This window comes from Brachyistius frenatus, unplaced genomic scaffold (genome assembly GCF_029030835.1).
Source record: "Brachyistius frenatus isolate BFR_SWC_R1_liver_20210118 unplaced genomic scaffold, ASM2903083v1 Contig_26, whole genome shotgun sequence".
Lineage (NCBI taxonomy): Eukaryota > Metazoa > Chordata > Actinopteri > Embiotocidae > Brachyistius > Brachyistius frenatus.
In genome coordinates this window covers 4,933,285-4,950,367 of record NW_027210625.1, presented here as the reverse complement: position 1 = coordinate 4,950,367, position 17,083 = coordinate 4,933,285, and the positions used below count along the sequence as shown (strand labels likewise).

General features: G+C 51.9%; 2 protein-coding genes across 2 annotated transcripts in view; both read right to left on the bottom strand.

Annotated features, from left to right (window-relative positions):
* Positions 1-1,566: 1,566 nt before the first annotated feature.
* LOC138620833 (A disintegrin and metalloproteinase with thrombospondin motifs 5) lies at positions 1,567-15,745 on the bottom strand. Its single transcript, XM_069698409.1, has 8 exons — positions 14,325-15,745; positions 8,543-8,675; positions 8,106-8,273; positions 7,657-7,940; positions 6,081-6,264; positions 5,819-5,994; positions 2,564-2,739; positions 1,567-2,319 (listed from the first exon to the last, which is right to left on the bottom strand). Exons 1-8 carry the CDS (start codon positions 15,429-15,431, stop codon positions 1,650-1,652), a joined length of 2,898 nt encoding a protein of 965 aa, XP_069554510.1. The 5' UTR covers positions 15,432-15,745; the 3' UTR covers positions 1,567-1,649.
* The window catches only part of LOC138620835 (sodium- and chloride-dependent GABA transporter 2-like), a 162,257-nt gene continuing 153,769 nt past the window's right edge, over positions 8,596-17,083 (bottom strand). The window contains exon 16 of the mRNA XM_069698415.1: positions 8,596-8,675. The gene's annotated coding sequence lies outside the window, so the exon portion shown is untranslated. The remainder of the gene's footprint in view (positions 8,676-17,083) is intronic.

The following is a 17,083-nucleotide window of genomic DNA, read 5'->3' as shown; positions in this document are numbered from 1 at the left end:
TAAAGGACCGGCCTGCTAGAAAGTAGCGTCGACTGTGTGTGGACTGTGTTGACAGGTCATCATTGTAAATGAGAATTGGTTCTCAATTGATTTTACCTGGTTAAATAAAGGTCATATATATGACGATGGTGTTTCTGCTTCGACGAGTATTTCCGCATTTAGGGAAATAAGACTTTCTTGCTGCGAGTTAGTTGAGGACGTCGATCCCACACTCGTACGTGCCCTTCAGCTGGCAGCCCGTTAGCTGAGCTTAGCGTTGACACGGAGGCAAATCGAGGTCCGTTTTGATCTTTTCTTTTTGGACGAACCAATAAGACCCTCTAACCCCAACTGTGGCATTGTTTATCAAGTAATACGTTTTTTGGTGGCAATATTTAAATGGGCGTTTTTAAATAGTATTTTCTCTGCACCCTAATGGACCATTTCGTGACACAATCGCAATTGATGCGCTGCGGCCGAGTCCACCCGTCGGCGTTAAAAAAACAAACAAAAACAAACTCATTTTGCAAACACAGGACGTACAACGAACGAGTAAGAAAAAGAATGGAGACAGACTTGAATTGCAAGTCCTAAACGGACGACGCGGACAGATATGGACCGACAACCGTCCTCCCGGCACCGGCGTAACGATTGATTGATACGAGTGGAAGTCGTGAGCGACGACGCTGGCGGACGACGAAAACGCACGTCGGCGGTACGCGTCGTACGTGTTTGAGGTGCGAGCGCGTATCCGTGCCGCGAAGGTCCGGTTGGCCCGGAATCGCACCGGGACCTACGCGGCACGGGCGCCGCGAGCGCTCGGCCCGCCGCGTCGCATTTGGGACGGCGGACCGCAATTTAATACGGCTGCCGTTCTGCGGAACCGGTCCGCGACAAACTACTCCGCGCCGGCTTTTCGCCGCGTCCGCTCTGCGCTGTTGTTTTTTTTTTGGCCCGACTGCGACGGCGGCCGACCGGAACGTGCAATTACCCCGGCGGGTCGGGTGCCGACCCGAGCCGGACAAAGTAAGCCTTTGTCTTCCGCCGCGCTCCGGGACCGGCCTATCGGCACGAAAGGCCGCGCCCGGTCCCGTTAGTCCAAAAGAGCTTTTCTCCGTCGCCGTTGCTTTTCGTTACTTTTCCTAAGACCCCGAGGTCCATCGAGCGTTTCCGCGTCCTTCCGCCGAATCTCGCGAGCCGCTCGGCGACGGAAACGCCGAGAGGCGCGGGAGACGGCGTGGCGGTTGCGGAAACGATAACGAGATAAATAGCGACTGCTTCCGCGCTGGTGACAAAAGACGGAAAGAGGCGTCGCTTCCGAATTCCCGCAGCGATTACAACGCAAACGCGCGATAAACGACGAAAAGACACGGCGAGCGCGGCGCTGCGCGATCGCTTATCGTCCGCGTGGAAATAACGTGCGACTTCAGTCCTTCGCTGTGCCGGGGCGATACTCGTCGTCGTTGTCGTCGTCGTCGGGTACCTCCGTGCCGGTCTGCCTCCGAGTCGTTTTGCGTCTCCGGGTTCCGGGCGCCGTCCGCCAAAGTTCGCGGTCCCGTCCCGGGTTCTACGTCTTCAATTCGTCCGGCGCTCGAGACCTTTATCGGATGTGCGGATTACAACGTCTTCCTACCGATTGTTTTCTGAAAGTCACTTCCTCTCCCGCCGCCTCAACATTTCTTCGCCAGACAGTGTTTGAAAGCGGAGGGACGAGTGCCCAGCGCGCAGCCCTTAGACAGTTTCCCGTCCCGGTCTTTGCACTGCACCGTCCGACTCTGCCAGCCGGTGTCGCAAGTCCTCGAACAAATCATCCAAGGTCCCGTTACCCACTGGGGCCCCGGGGCCGGGGTCGGGGGACCCGGAGTCGTGGGTCGCCCCGGGACCGGAGCGGAGGGAGACGTGGCGGAGGGAGACGTAGCGGCGGTAGCGGCGGTCCTCGTCGCGGCCGACGGCGTCGCGGCGCCGTGCGAGGTCCGCTTCCGATCGGGGACGAGAGGGGGCGTCCGGCGGGGCGCGAAGAAGCTGTAACGGACGTCGAGGGGCTTTTTGCCGTCCGTAGCTAGAATCTGGACCGCCAGGGCTTCTAGGAGAGCCCCGGGGCCCACGCTGTGGATCCACTCGTCCCTCTGGCTCCAGCCGCTGTAGTTCAGCACGGAGCCGTTGAGCGGGATGATCGTCTCGGAGGTGGAGATCATGAACTTGCCGTTGAGGAGGTACTCGCCGTTGGGCCGTCGGAGGGCCAGGTAGGCGGTGTAGCGGGTCTGGTCCTTGGCCTTGTGCTGACGAACCTTGACGTGAGTGGAGCCCGCGGGGATCTTCACGACCTCGGTGTAGCCTTTACTGTTTGGCGGGAGAGAAATCAAAAGAGGGGTCAGATCAGCTCCTCGCACGTATGTGGTCTGTCGAAAACCACTGTTAAAAGAGTCGGGATATGCGCAATGAACGCCGCGACCATGCCCGTATTTTTGCTCTAATTCCTCACCTGCGCAAACTCGCCACACTTTACCGTCTCTGGTGCATTTACACAAACGTCTGCGTGCGAGGGTGCGCGACAATGCAAAGTCCACGTTTGTTTGGTTCTCACCTCTTCTTGGTGAAGTTTCCCACCACACGTATACATCCGGTGCTGTCGCCTCCGCATACGCCACACTTGTCAAACTGCAGCTTGGAGCCGATGATGCCGTCGCAGCCCGTCCGTACGCATTTCCCCTTCACGCACACCGAGCTGCTGTAAGGACGGCACTCGGTTCCATCCGCCACCTGAACGCAGTGTCACCGTTAGATGTACGTACATACATACGTACATACATATGTACATACATACACACATACATACATACATACATATGTACATACATACATACATACGTACCTACCTACCTACCTACATACATACATACATACACACATACCTACATACATACATACCTACATACATATGTACATACATACCTACCTACATACATACATACCTACATACATACATACATACATACCTACATACATACATACATACCTACATACATACGTACATACATACCTACCTACATACATACATACCTACATACATACATACATACCTACATACATACGTCCATACATACCTACCTACATACCTACATACATACGTACATACATACCTACCTACCTACATACATACATACCTACATACATATGTACATACATACGTACATACACACACACATACCTACATACCTACATACATACCTACATACATACGTACATACACATACCTACATACCTACCTACATACATACGTACATAGGTAGGTAGGTAGGTATGTAGGTAGGTAGGTATATACTTTATTAATCCCCGAGGGGAAATTTTTTCGCCACAGCAGCATACATACAGGAGCAATAATAGAAACAATAGAATAAAATAATAATAGAATAGAATAATATAATAGAAAAGCAATAAAATAAAAAATATAAATATAAAATATAAAATGCACAGTACATACAGTGTATATATACAGTACATTAAATATCTATATATATTATATACAACAAACCAATAAACACAGTCAACATATATATATATATATATATATATATATATATATATATATATATATATACATACAGTACAGTATATATCTATATATATAATATACATACAATATACAAGCAGCCAAGAAACACAGTCAACAGTGTTTTTGTACTGTGATGGATTTTGCCAGAGGTGAGTTATTGTAAAGTCTTATGGCAGTGGGCAGGAATGATCTCCTGTATCTGTCCTTGTGACAGCGGAGCTGGAGGAATCTTTTAGAGAAAGTGCTCCGCTGTCCCTGGAGCAGGCGGTTGAGAGGGTGGACAGGATTATCCAAGATGGACAATAGTTTGATCAGCGTCCTCCTCTCCACCACCTTTTCCAGACTATCTAGTTTGTAGCCGATGATGCATACGTACATACATACACACATACCTACATACATACATACATACGTACATACATACGTACATACACACATACATACGTACCTACATACATACGTACATACATACCTACATACATACGTACATACACACATACATACGTACCTACATACATACGTACATACATACATACCTACCTACCAACCTACCTACATACGTACATACACATACATACGTACATACCTACCTACATATGTACATACATACGTACATACATATGTACATACATACACAAATACATACCTACATACATATGTACATACATACATACCTACCTACCTACCTACCTACATACCTACGTACATACACACATACATACGTACATACATACACACGTACATACATACATATGTACATACATACGTACATACACACATACATACCTACCTACCTACCTACATACATACATACGTACATACACACACATACATACATACCTACATACATACGTACATACATACGTACATACATACATACGTACATACACACATACATACCTACCTACATACATACATACCTACATACATATGTACCTACATACATACCTACATACATACACACGTACATACATACATATGTACGTACATACACACATACATGCATACATACATACCTACATACATATGTACCTACATACATACCTACATACATACACACATAAACATACATACATACACATGTACATACATATGTACACATGTACATACACACATGCGTGCATTACATACATATGTACACATACATACATACATATGTACATATGTATATGCATGCATGCATGCATACATACATACCTACATACATATGTACATACATACATACATACATACATACCTACGTACATACATACATACCTACCTACCTACATACATACGTACATACACACATACATACGTACATACATACCTACCGACCGACCTACCTACCTACCTACCTACATACCTACATACATACCTACATACCTATGTACATACACACATACATACGTACATACATATGTACATACATACGCACATACATACCTACCTACATACATATGTACATACATACGTACATACATACCTACCTACATACAGACCTACATACCTACGTACATACACACATACATACGTACATACATACACAGACACACATACCTACATGCATACATACATACATACACAGACACACATACCTACATGCATACATACATACATACATACACAGACACACATACCTACATGCATACATACATACATACGTACATACACACATACATACACACACACGTACATACATACCTACATACACACATACATACATACCTACATACATACGTACATACACACATACATACGTACCTACATACATACCTACATACATACATACCTACATACATACACACGTACATACATACCTACATACATATGTACGTACATACACACATACATACCTACATGCATACATACATACATACGTACATACACACCTACGTACATACGTACATACATACGTACATACACACATACATACATACGTACACACATACATACATACATGCATGCATACATACACACATAAACATACATACATACACATGTACATACATATGTACACATGTACATACACACATGCGTGCATTACATACGTATGTACACATACATGCATACATACATATGAACATATCTATATGCATGCATACATACATAAATACATACATATGTACACATGCATACATACATACGTACATGCATACATACATACATATGTACATATGTATATACATGCATATATATACATACATACACACATATGTACACATACATATATACGTACGTACAGATACTCGTTGTTGACTTTCCCCTCGTTAAATACTCTGCATCTCTGTCGTCTAAGTCGCTCACCCTCTGAGAGAACACCACGTAGTATCCGGTTCCTTTTGCTCGGCAGGTTAACTTGCACACGTCTTTGGGGAGAACTCCCGCGTACTTGGGCACCCACTCCACAAAGGTCTTCACCCCCTTCGGATCCGTCTGAGGACCGTTTCGCACCTCGCACTGCTCCTGGCGGAAACTCTTACCTGGACAAAAGTTGCATTCGGAAAGGTTTGAAATGTATTCGGTACCGTACGTCGACCCGTTGTACTTCCGCGATCGTCGCACTCACTCGACGCCGGGCACGGCGTGACGTTGCAGGACCGATAGACGGCTCTCTTCCCCATGCAGTAGCGCCCGTTGTTCCGTGGCGGCGGGTTGTTGCACAGACGCTGGGCAAACTGCACGCCGCCTCCGCAAGTTCTGGAGCACAGACCCCAAGGACCCCAAGAACTCCAGCTGCCGTGGTTGGAGGCCTGGGAGGGGGAGAAGGGGAAGGTGAGGGGGGAGGAGAGGAGTGGAGAGGAGAGGGAAGATGAAAGAGGATGTAAGGGACGGCCGAAATGACAGCGGAGGGGAGATCGGACGGTAGAGAGGGATGAGGGGAAAGGAAAGAGAGGAAAAAACATGAAAGGAGATGAGAGGGAACAATTAGCGCTTATCCGACACGTTGCGAGCGGTTGCCGGGCCGGGCCGGGCCGGGCCGGGCCGCCTGTCACGGGAAAAGCCCTCTGGAGAGAGATCTGTTAAACGGAAAAATGTGGCATTCATTGCGGTGTGGAAAAGAAACAAGACACGAAAGACAGAAATAGAAGGAGATTATCCTCATGTGATAGTAACTACAGTCTGTCGAAAGCCACTCATTAGCCCGACAGAGCAGGATCTGTGGTTCAGCTCACATGCTCTCCCCCCGACCCCCCACCCCACACCAATTCTTCAGGTAACATACTTATTATTGGGGTTTTTTCGTCGTCTTTTTCTTTTTCCAACTAGTGGATGAAAATGTCTGCGCAAGTACCGTTTAACGTTTTATGAGACGAGGTCGATGATTTTGTAACCCTCTTTGGAAACAGCTTTTCCGTCCTGACTCTTTAATAGCGCTTGAACTTTTTGTTTTTCCACAGTAAAAGCTATTTCATCTGCAATCGCACTGCAAGAAATATGGAGAGGTCAAAAGATCCTGAAGACTACCACGGAGTAAGAGTGTGCGTGTGTGTGTGTGTGGGGGGGGGGGGGGGAGGGGGGCTCGTTGTCCGAGGCGACGAACACGAAGCGAGTCTGAACTTGGGCCGCGTCCACGCACGCCGCCGCCTGCCAAGCGCCGAGTCGGGCTCGTCGAATGTCATGTGACAAATAAACACAAAGGAAATATTCTTCCTCCCTCCCCCCCCCCCCCCCCCCCATTCCCCACTCGAGCTCTCTTCTCTCTCTTCTCTCTCCCCCCCCCCGCCTCCCCCGATACGTCGACAGCCTGCCGAGAGCAGATTTAGTCCTTTAACTCGTTAAGGCCAAATTCGATTTAGATCCCGTTCGAACAACGAAAAAAAACCCAGACAACAAATAGGACAGATCAGAAGTGGCGCGCGGGAAATAAAGCAGTAAACAAGGTCACATTTTCTTCTCGTTAAGTGCCTCCGTCTACTTTCTTAATAGCGCCCCCGTGCGCTGTACGTGACCCTTATTCTGTTTTCCCTTTGTCTCCCCAAAAATACATTTGTACAATGTGAAAAGGAACTCTTAAAATATCCGTTTTGGAGCTATTAAAAGAAATCTATTTCTGACGTTAGTCCCTTTTTTTTATGCTCTCCCGTGACAAACGCCTTCCGTCTCCCGCGTCCTTTACCGTATTCCCGTCCCCCCCCTCTTACCGAGTAGTGCTTCTTGCGGGTCTTGTCCACGCACTTCCCCTGCAGGCAGATGCGTCCCTTCCCGCAGGGCGTTCCCTCCACCGCCGGCAGCTTCTTGGTCAGACACACCATCTGTCCCTGGCGGATCACGGCGCACCACAGGCGAGAGCACACGTCCATACCCGGGCAGACCGTGTACTCGGGGCCGAAGGCCAGGCGACACTGGCGCGCGGCGTCGTAGCTCTGCCCCGGGAGCTCCTCGGGGCCGAGGAGAGGCTGGCGGGGGGAGTCCAGGAGACACTCGGCTGCGGGGGGAGGGGGGAGGAGAAGAAAGAATACGGTGTTTACGAGGTCGCCGGATGACACGGGAACGCGATGTACGATGTACAACTTCCGTTGGCCGGGGAAGGTTCTCGCTGTTAAAGACGCTTTGCCGACCCCCCCCCCCGTCTTTACGGCTCCACGCTCACCGTTGCCGTCGTCGAAGAAGTCGGTGATGGTCGCCGAGGTGCAGCGGCTCCAGGGTTTGGAGGCGTCGATGGAGGTGAGGATGGACGACATGAGCCGCTTGTCGCTGTTGACTCCGAAGCGCTCCTCGCAGAACTTGGAGTCGTCGTGGGACAAACCGAGCAGGTGACCTGATGAAGGACATTTTACAGCGGGTCGCATCGCGACCGCGCAATGAGCAGAATGTCAGTAACGCCAGAAACGCCAGGACTCGCCTGAAAAACTAAAGTAAACACGCCGAGGGCAAACGCTATCGGGTGCAAATATCAGACAACGCTCCCTCCGGTGATAGTCATCAGGGAGAGAAATGTGCTGACAGGTGTGTGTGCCCTGGCCTGTTTTGCCTCGGCGTGTGTGTGTGTGTGTGTGTGTGTGTGTGTGTGTGTGTATCCATGCCTACCTATCTCATGCGCGACAGTAAATGCGGCGTGAAGCCCGTCGTCCTCGATGACGGCGCAGCTTCTCTCCGGAGAGCAGATGGTGCCGACGTCCGCCATGCCCAGGGTGTCGCAGGAGTGGTGGCCGCAGAGGTCCTGGATGGAGGGAAGACCGGCACGCTTTAATCCACGCCTGATCCAAAACAGAAACGTCTGAAGCCCAACGAACACAAACTCCTTTGAACGAAGGCGTTTCCACATTCTCACTTTCCTTCTACGTTCTTCTTTCCCGCCACCCGCCTCCTAAAACATAATGACTTTTTTTTTATTTTTTTAATAACTTTCCCCAAAGCTGTCATCGCGTTTCGGGAGTGTAGGGGGCCGGACTACGGCCGTCACACGGTCCTCGCCATCTTTTCTTTTTTAAATCGTCTCTGTCCGCCCCTCGGCCGGGCGCCTGAGCGCAGAGTATCGATCGTTGTTTTGATTCCCGCACGTGTCCGTGCAGACGAGGCCCCGGGCCGCCCCGATCCATCGCCCGATCGTAACCGCCGCGTCGGGTGCGCACGCGCGCCTCCACGTGGGCCCGTGCAAACGCACGACGACGCTGCAAAGGTACGCTCAGCTCGAAGACACGCACACGCACGCGCACACAAATCCCGTGGAGAGGATGAATCGTCATGTCAAGTGGGGCTGACAGGCCTGCTGGCTCGTGTGCGAGCGGCGCCGCGGGGAGGGGGAGGGGGGGAGGTTACCCGTTCCGGCCCGATCGCTTTGGAACAAACTGCCCTGTGTTCTGCACTCGCACACGTGACTTGACTGGGTGGGACCAACCAACACACACACACACACACACACACACACACACACACACACACACACACACACACACACACACACACACACACACACACACACACGCGCGCAGATAACTATAATATAGTCCATTTAGGGACAACATACGGAGCGTTTGTCAATGCGACCGGACGCTCACGCCTACAGAGTCCTCCCTTTTGACTTCTGTCCGACGGATACACCAGAAGCAAAGAAAGGCCGCATCCGGCCGCGCGGGTGGTTACCGAGAGGGAGGTTTTTTTTCCCCCTTACCTCGCTCGAAAACTATTTATTTGGAGCGGACGGTTTCGCTTCGTATTTTGCCTCTTTCTCTTTCCCGTGCTCTTTACGCCTCGAACCGTTTCATATATTTACCCACGCGTCTCCTCCCGGGCTCTTTTTCTTTCGCTCTGTTGCATACACGGCTTTCGTTGGCACAACGGGAAACGCGCGGCTGAAAAAAACGGAATCTCCATTTAAATAGCGACGTAGAAATAATACCCCGCGTAACCCCAAAACTCACATCCACCATTTATTTACTCCTTCCCCCCGCTAAGTCTGTTCCTCAATTTGTCTTGTCGGCCTCCGACGGACGAGCGACGAGAAAAAGAGGGAGGGACGGAAAGAGAAATAAATGGAGGGATCAGACTTCAGGCGAAAGGATGGAGGATTGCCGGAAATTAAAGAGAAGGACCGCGAGAACAAGGAGTTACAGTAATATTGGCAGAAATAACAGCAGAACAGGTGGCGAGCTGGTTGGGAAGGTCAGGAGGAGATCAGAGCCGTGCTTACAGTGTGTGTGTGTGTGTGTGTGTGTGTGTGTGTGTGTGTGTGTGTGTGTGTGTGTGTGTGTGTGTGTGTGTGTGTGTGGTACAAGACCACTTGCGATCTAAGCCAAGACTTGTGTTAAACAAACAGCCGGCCAGACCCAGACATACACACGCACACGCAGCAGCTCCTCTTGCAGAGAGTTGAGCTCGCTCTGCGAGACCCGCTGCCGCTCACAAAAGTGCCGTCTCCCCGACATCCATAACGTTTCCGCGACGCCCGGTTAGGATGGAAAAGTCCAGATCAGAGTGGCAGATTAATGACAATAAGAAAAACGGACTGATCGCGTAATCCAAAAATCCAAAGTTTCGCTATCCAAAACGAATTGGCACGCCGGCCGGTGCCCGAGGTCGGCGCGCGGAGGAAACTTCAGGCCGCGGTCGCGTCGACGGGGAGTCGCTGATGCGTCGCGGCGCAAAGAGGCCGAGGCTCGCCTGTCGCTACGGGGGCCAGACCGGCGTCTCCGGGGCCTCGGCCGAGGGTTCGGGACCCGAGAGCCGTCGCCCGGACCGAGCGGAGCGCGTGTGAAATATCCAGAAGCTTTAAAGCAAATAGAGGGAGTAGCTGTGACGGGGGCGAGGGCTGGGAAATGTACACTCGTACATGTTGTGTGGACGCAGGGAGAGGAGGAGGACAGATAAAGGCGAGAGGGAGAGCTGTACGCGCGTCGCCGGAGGCCGAGTCGCATAACTGCGTGGAGGAAACGGGACGGCGTACGGGTACGCGCCGCGTCTATGTCGCCGCGCGGCCTGCGGCCGCCGTCCCGATGAGAACTGTACCTCGGTATCGCCGGCGACGTCCGTCCTAATATTTGAAGCGAAAGGAATCGAACCGCGAACACTATGCCCGTATGTCTCCGCGGCTCGGGTCACGGTACAAGCGGGGCTTTGTCTGCCGCCGTCCAGGCCCGCGGCGACACGGCCGCGTCTAACGCTTCATGTTCCCGGTGCGCGCGCGCACGGGGCACGAGTGTCCCCTCAATGTACCCGTTGTTTTGTTCCGGTGCCGGTGTGCGTGGGACCGGGTGGCACCCGCGCACGGGTCAGCTCGCTGCAGCCGCGGGGTGTTGGGAGTAATTGGACCCGACCGCAAAGAGGCCGGTTCCCTCCGACTCAGTCCTCCCGTCCGGGAACAAAGGACCGCTCTGCCTCCGCGGTCGCTCCGAGCTTCGCTTCTACTTCGGAAAGCCACCATGAACGTCATCTGCCTCCCCGGTCGCTCCCGATTCACACGCGGGAGATGACTTGTTGTACAACTCCATCCGCTACCAGTTATTTCCCTGAGAAAACACCTCCCTGCACCTCGTGCGCAAAACTAAACGCACAGCAAAGCACAACAGAGAGGGAACAGAGATGGATCAGAGATGGAACAGAGATGGAACAGAGATAGATCAGAGAGAGAACAAAGAGGGAACAGAGATGGATCAGAGAGAGAACAGAGATGGATCAGAGAGAGAACAGAGATGGATCAGAGAGAGAACAGAGATGGATCAGAGAGAGAACAGAGATGGAACAGAGAGGGAACAGAGATGGAACAGAGAGGGAACAGAGATGGAACAGAGAGAGAACAGAGATGGAACAGAGATGGAACAGAGAGAGAACAGAGAGGGAACAGAGAGGGAACAGAGATGGAACAGAGAGAGAACAGAGAAGGAAAAGAGATAGAACAGAGACAGAACAGAGAGAGAACAGAGATGGAACAAAGAGGGAAAAGAGATGGAACATAGAGAGAACAGAGAAGGAAAACAGAGAGGGAACAGAGATAGAACAGAGATGGAACAGAGAGAGAACAGAGAGGGAACAGAGAGGGAACAGAGATGGAACAGAGATAGAACAGAGATGGAACAGAGATGGAACAGAGAGGGAAAAGAGATAGAACAGAGATAGAACAGAGATGGAACAGAGAGGGAACAGAGATGGAACAGAGATAGAACAGAGATGGAACAAAGAGGGAACAGAGAGGGAACAGAGATAGAACAGAGATGGAACATAGAGAGAACAGAGATGGAACAGAGATAGAACAGAGATGGAACAAAGAGGGAAAAGAGATGGAACATAGAGAGAACAGAGATGGAACAGAGATAGAACAGAGATGGAACAAAGAGGGAACAGAGAGGGAACAGAGATAGAACAGAGATGGAACAGAGATGGAACAGAGAGGGAAAAGAGATAGAACAGAGATGGAACAGAGAGGGAACAGAGACGGAACAGAGAGGGAACATAGAGGGGAAAGCGATAGAACAGAGAGAGAACAGAGATGGAACAGAGAGGGAAAAGAGATAGAACAGAGATGGAACAGAGAGGGAACAGAGAGGGAACAGACGGAACAGAGAGGGAACATAGAGGGGAAAGAGATAGAACAGAGAGAGAACAGGGATAGAACATATATGGAACAGAGATGGAACAAAGAGGGAACAGAGAGGGAACAGAGACGGAACAGAGGGGAAAGAGATAGAACAGAGAGAGAACAGGGATAGAACATATATGGAACAGAGGGAACAGAGAGCCCGCCTGATAATGTTTCATAGGAGTCTGTACCGAGTTACGGGAGCCGTAGCGGGCGAATACACCCGCCGGCGACAGGTTAAATCCGCAGCCTGACCTCCGGGTTCAACAGTGAAGGTGAGATGCGTGTGAAAGAACGTCTGGCGGCAGCTTTCTGAATAATGCAACTGCCGCGACAGCCGAGACCGATCGAGAGCCGACTGATGTTGTTAAGGTACATATCAGCCTTTCGTGAAACACACGGTTCTCCGATGACAATTTGGCAACTTTCTTCTCCCCCCCACTCAGTCTTCCCACCCTGCCCGACCTGATGGGATGCCACCTCTTCCCGCCCGGGCTCTCTCAGGCACGCCTGTGCAGACGTAGCGGCGTCAGGGTTACCGAGGAGCCGCGGGCCGGCCGCCTTTGCCGACTACGCGCGAGCGCGGGAGATCCGAGGTCACGCCCTTTGTTCTTTTGACGAGCGCTTGCGTGACTTGAATACACCGCAATCCAAGGGGAAGATATCTGACACCTCAACTGGAGTTAACCAGTGAACTATGAAGCCACACCCGGAGAGGTGAAAAATGCACAGCCCTGCGGCTTTGGACCGGGCAGCGAAGGAAGGAGGAGGAAGAGGGAGGGTGGGGGAGAGAGAAAGGGATGGTGAAAGAAGGGATGGACGAGTGTGGTCTCGGTAAACGTACGGCTTCTCGCGGGGTGGATGTTTGTTTTTCTGACAGCTCCCTGCACCAGCTGACAAGACGCTGGAAAAGTAACTGGGAAAAAATGTGCAGACTGGAGTGATGAGAGAGAGAGCGAGAGGGGGGGGTGTTGCAAGTGCAAGACTGGGATGACAACCTAATTAAGTGCTGCTTCGGGTGTGTGTGGGGGGGAGAGAGAGAGAGAGAGAGAGAGAGAGAGAGAGAGAGAGAGAGAGAGAGAGCACTTGCAGAAGCTCTTCAGAGAGAGAGAGAGAGAGCGCTTTTTCTGGGAGATTTCTGCCATGCACCCAGCAGCTGATTTCAAACCTCCTACCCTGGGAAGAATGTGCGTGCGTGCGTCCCTGGACGCGGCTGCGCGCCTCAGATCACAGACTCTGAGGCTTTCGGCCTGTCGGGGGACTGGGAGGGGGAGGCTGGAGACACGAGAGCCTGCCCAGAAAAACACCAGGCGCAGAAAATAGTTTTTTTTAATTTTTATGGCCGTTTCACCGACCCTGCTGCGTTACGCGCGCAACGTTCGGCCAATAAGGGAGGATAGGGGCAAAACGTAGATCGGAAAAAAGAAAACGCGCGCTGAAAGGGTGGACCGTTTGGGAAGCAGAACCTCGTCTTCTTCAAATGAGCCAAAATGAGCACCTGCGGGCTCCGAGTCCAATTAAGCCGTTACATATTTCAAATGCAGCGCGTGTCAACGATTACGCTGCGTGTTATTTTTTTCACAGCGGGCCACCCCGCTTCTTATGTGCCGAGTGCTTAGTTACTGTAAACCAGCTGCCACCGCGTGCACCGCAAAATCAAAACAAACCGTGGCGTCACTCCGCTGCCTTGGCATCTCTGAGCCGTCTCCCCTCCCCGGAGTGGGAAGGCGGGCGGACCCAGATCCTCGCGGCGCGCAGGTGGAAGCGCGTCGTCAAAAACGAGGGGACTTTGTTTACCTGCCTGGTGAAGAGGATGGCGGCGTCGTGGTGGTGCTGGTGGTCGTCGTCCAGCGGGTTTTGCTGGTTCTGCCACTTGCAGAAGCTCTTCAGTGTCGCCGCGGCGTTCTTGGACACCTCCAGCCCCTTCTCCTTCTCCGTGACCGCGGACACTTTCACCACCGTCAGCCGGATGGGGTTCTCGATGCTGGCGTGCCCGTACAACTTGGAGGCGATCGAAGCCAGTGTGAGCAAATAGTGGTTCAAGTCCTTGCCGTATTTCTTGCTCATGGTCTCGTCGGCCACCAGGAGCAGCTCCACGTGCCTGGCGCGAGACACCGATCTCTTGCGCCGCGGCGCGACCGGCTCCGGAGCGGTGGCTTTGGCCGACTGACTCCGCCGCGTCCGCCCGCGCGCGCCGCGCTCATCTTCGCTTTCCGCGGCGACCCCCTCTCTGGCCCGTCTCCCCTTCCCGCGACCTCCGCGCCGGCGTTTGCCCCCCGCATCTCTGCGTCCCCTGCGCCCGTCGCGCGTCCCGCAGCTCTCGCGCCCTTCGCTCGCGGCTTCGAAGCTGAAACTTTCGCGCGTGAACGCGTGGAGCGCGCTCTCCGCGTCCTTGTCCTGCAGGGCGCGCACGTCGTGCTCGTGGCCCTTCGCCCTGATGATAGGCGTGACGGTGTAGCGCGCGTGGTCCACGGCGAAGAAGCCCTCGACACCCCCTCCGCAGAGGTTAAACACGGCCAGGGACTCCGACTTGGAGTTCACTGTCCCGCGGTACACGCACTCCCGCTGCAGAGGCGCGGGGCTCTGCCCCGTCGCGGCGAGCGCATACTGGGGGCTGAAGTGATGCGACAGCTGCGACTCGTCGCGCTCCATGTCCAGCTGAAACCGGCTCCCGTCCAGGTACACCAGGTAGCCGACCTTCCCTCCTCCGTGGTATATCCGGTCGATGGTCCGCACCACCCCGTCTGTCCTCCGGGCAGGTGTGAGAAGCGACCCGCTCGCAGGTGGAAGATAGAAACCCTGGAAAGTAGGAAGCCCGGCTCCCAGCTCCAACTCCACGACGCACAGCAACAGTAGCCGAAACCGGAGCACGCCCTCTGCCACAGCACCAAGGAGCCGCACCATTGTTCATTCCAACCCGAAAACCATCTACGAATCCACTAAAACAACCCCGGGCCGGCAAAAGACACAACTTTCAGTGTTTCTTCCTCCAAAAAGCGCATCCTCTCCGTGTCCAAATCCCCCATGCAAAAACAGCCAAGCAAACAAAACCATTGAGGAAAGAACTGAAAATGAAAGAAAAAACAAAACAAAACAAAAAGAGCAGCAGAGGAGGAACTGTGTGCAGGCTGGAGAGCACTGAGCTGAACTTGGAGAACAAAAACACAAAGTTTGCTCTTAATAGGACCCGGAGAGAAAAAGTCCTGCCCCCTTTGCGCTCAATCACCACTCCCCTCCCCTCCCCTCCCTTCTCCGACCTACCCCTCCACCCCCCCCTCCCTCCCCCTCTCCTCTCTCTCCCTCAAATCAGAGTAAAGTCAAGTGCTGGAGGAGAGGAGAGAAACCTCAACAATGCTGTCACTGGAGTATTTCCCATTGCCTCAGCAAAGGGAAGGAAAGAGACGCCTGTTATTGCCTGCAAGTCTATCACGATCCCTTTGAATGATTATTGAGAGGAAAGAGGTGGAAGGAGGAGGGGGGGGGGGGGGACTCAACCAGAAAATGTTGACTTTCAAGGCACTTCTGGTTCTGAATAAACATCAAATCTGTCTTCTCAGTGACAATCATCCACTTATTATGTTTTCATCAATTTCAACACATCAACATCACTTGTAGCCTGCAACAAAAACAAGTTCCTAAACAGCCTCAGGGCGCCGCCGGTGGAACCGACAGCGTTTATTTCAAATTGAAAACGTCTCCGTTAAACACGAGCCTGTTATTTTTACACTTTTGACTCCTTTAATAATTGAAGGCACGAAAAAAAATAAAAAAATAAAAATAAAGTCTGACAGGATTTTACTGGAGAGTTTCAGCAAACTAAAGGGGAATAGATAATTTATGGCCATTACCGAATAAGAACTCTGGGAGTTCACCGTTCCCATGTGAGACATTTAATGGTGTGTGTGTGTGTGAGCGAGCGAGCAAGAGGAGATGGAGGAAATCTGAGTGTACATACAGTAGGTGCTGTCAAAAGTGTGTGTGTGTGTGTGTAACTCTGCAGGTGTGTGTCTGTGCCTCGAACCGCCCTGGGAGCTGTCTTGATTATTTATTGTACCTTTAGGGAAGTGTGTGTGGTGGTGCCAATAGGATGTCATACTTGTGTGCGGGGAGGGATTTAGCCATGCGTACCTCACTGGAGCTGAAGTCACAGTGTGGCACTCGTGCACAAACACACTCAGCCGACAGGAGAGTGGCTTTTTTGTTGTTGTTGTTGTTGTTGTTGTTGTTTTGGGGTTTTTTTTGCTTGAAAAGAGTCTTTCTTCAAAGTTCCAAGACGCCGCTCGTTTGCTGACTCACCAAACAGCTATTACCTTTGCGCGCGACGGGGGAGGTGTGCGCCTGCGTGCCGAAGAGGAAGGCCTCGTCTTTGTCGCGCGGCACAACTTGAGAACGGATATTCGATTTCAACCTCGCTGCGTCAAACCGGTGGGAGGCCGCGTCGGCTCTGCTCGAGCGGGGCGCTAATCCAAAGCCTTTGGACGAGTGAGCGGCGTGGGCAGCGTGGCGCGCCGATGCAGCGGGGAGGGGGCGTGAGAGCGCGTGTGGGCGGTCGGAGG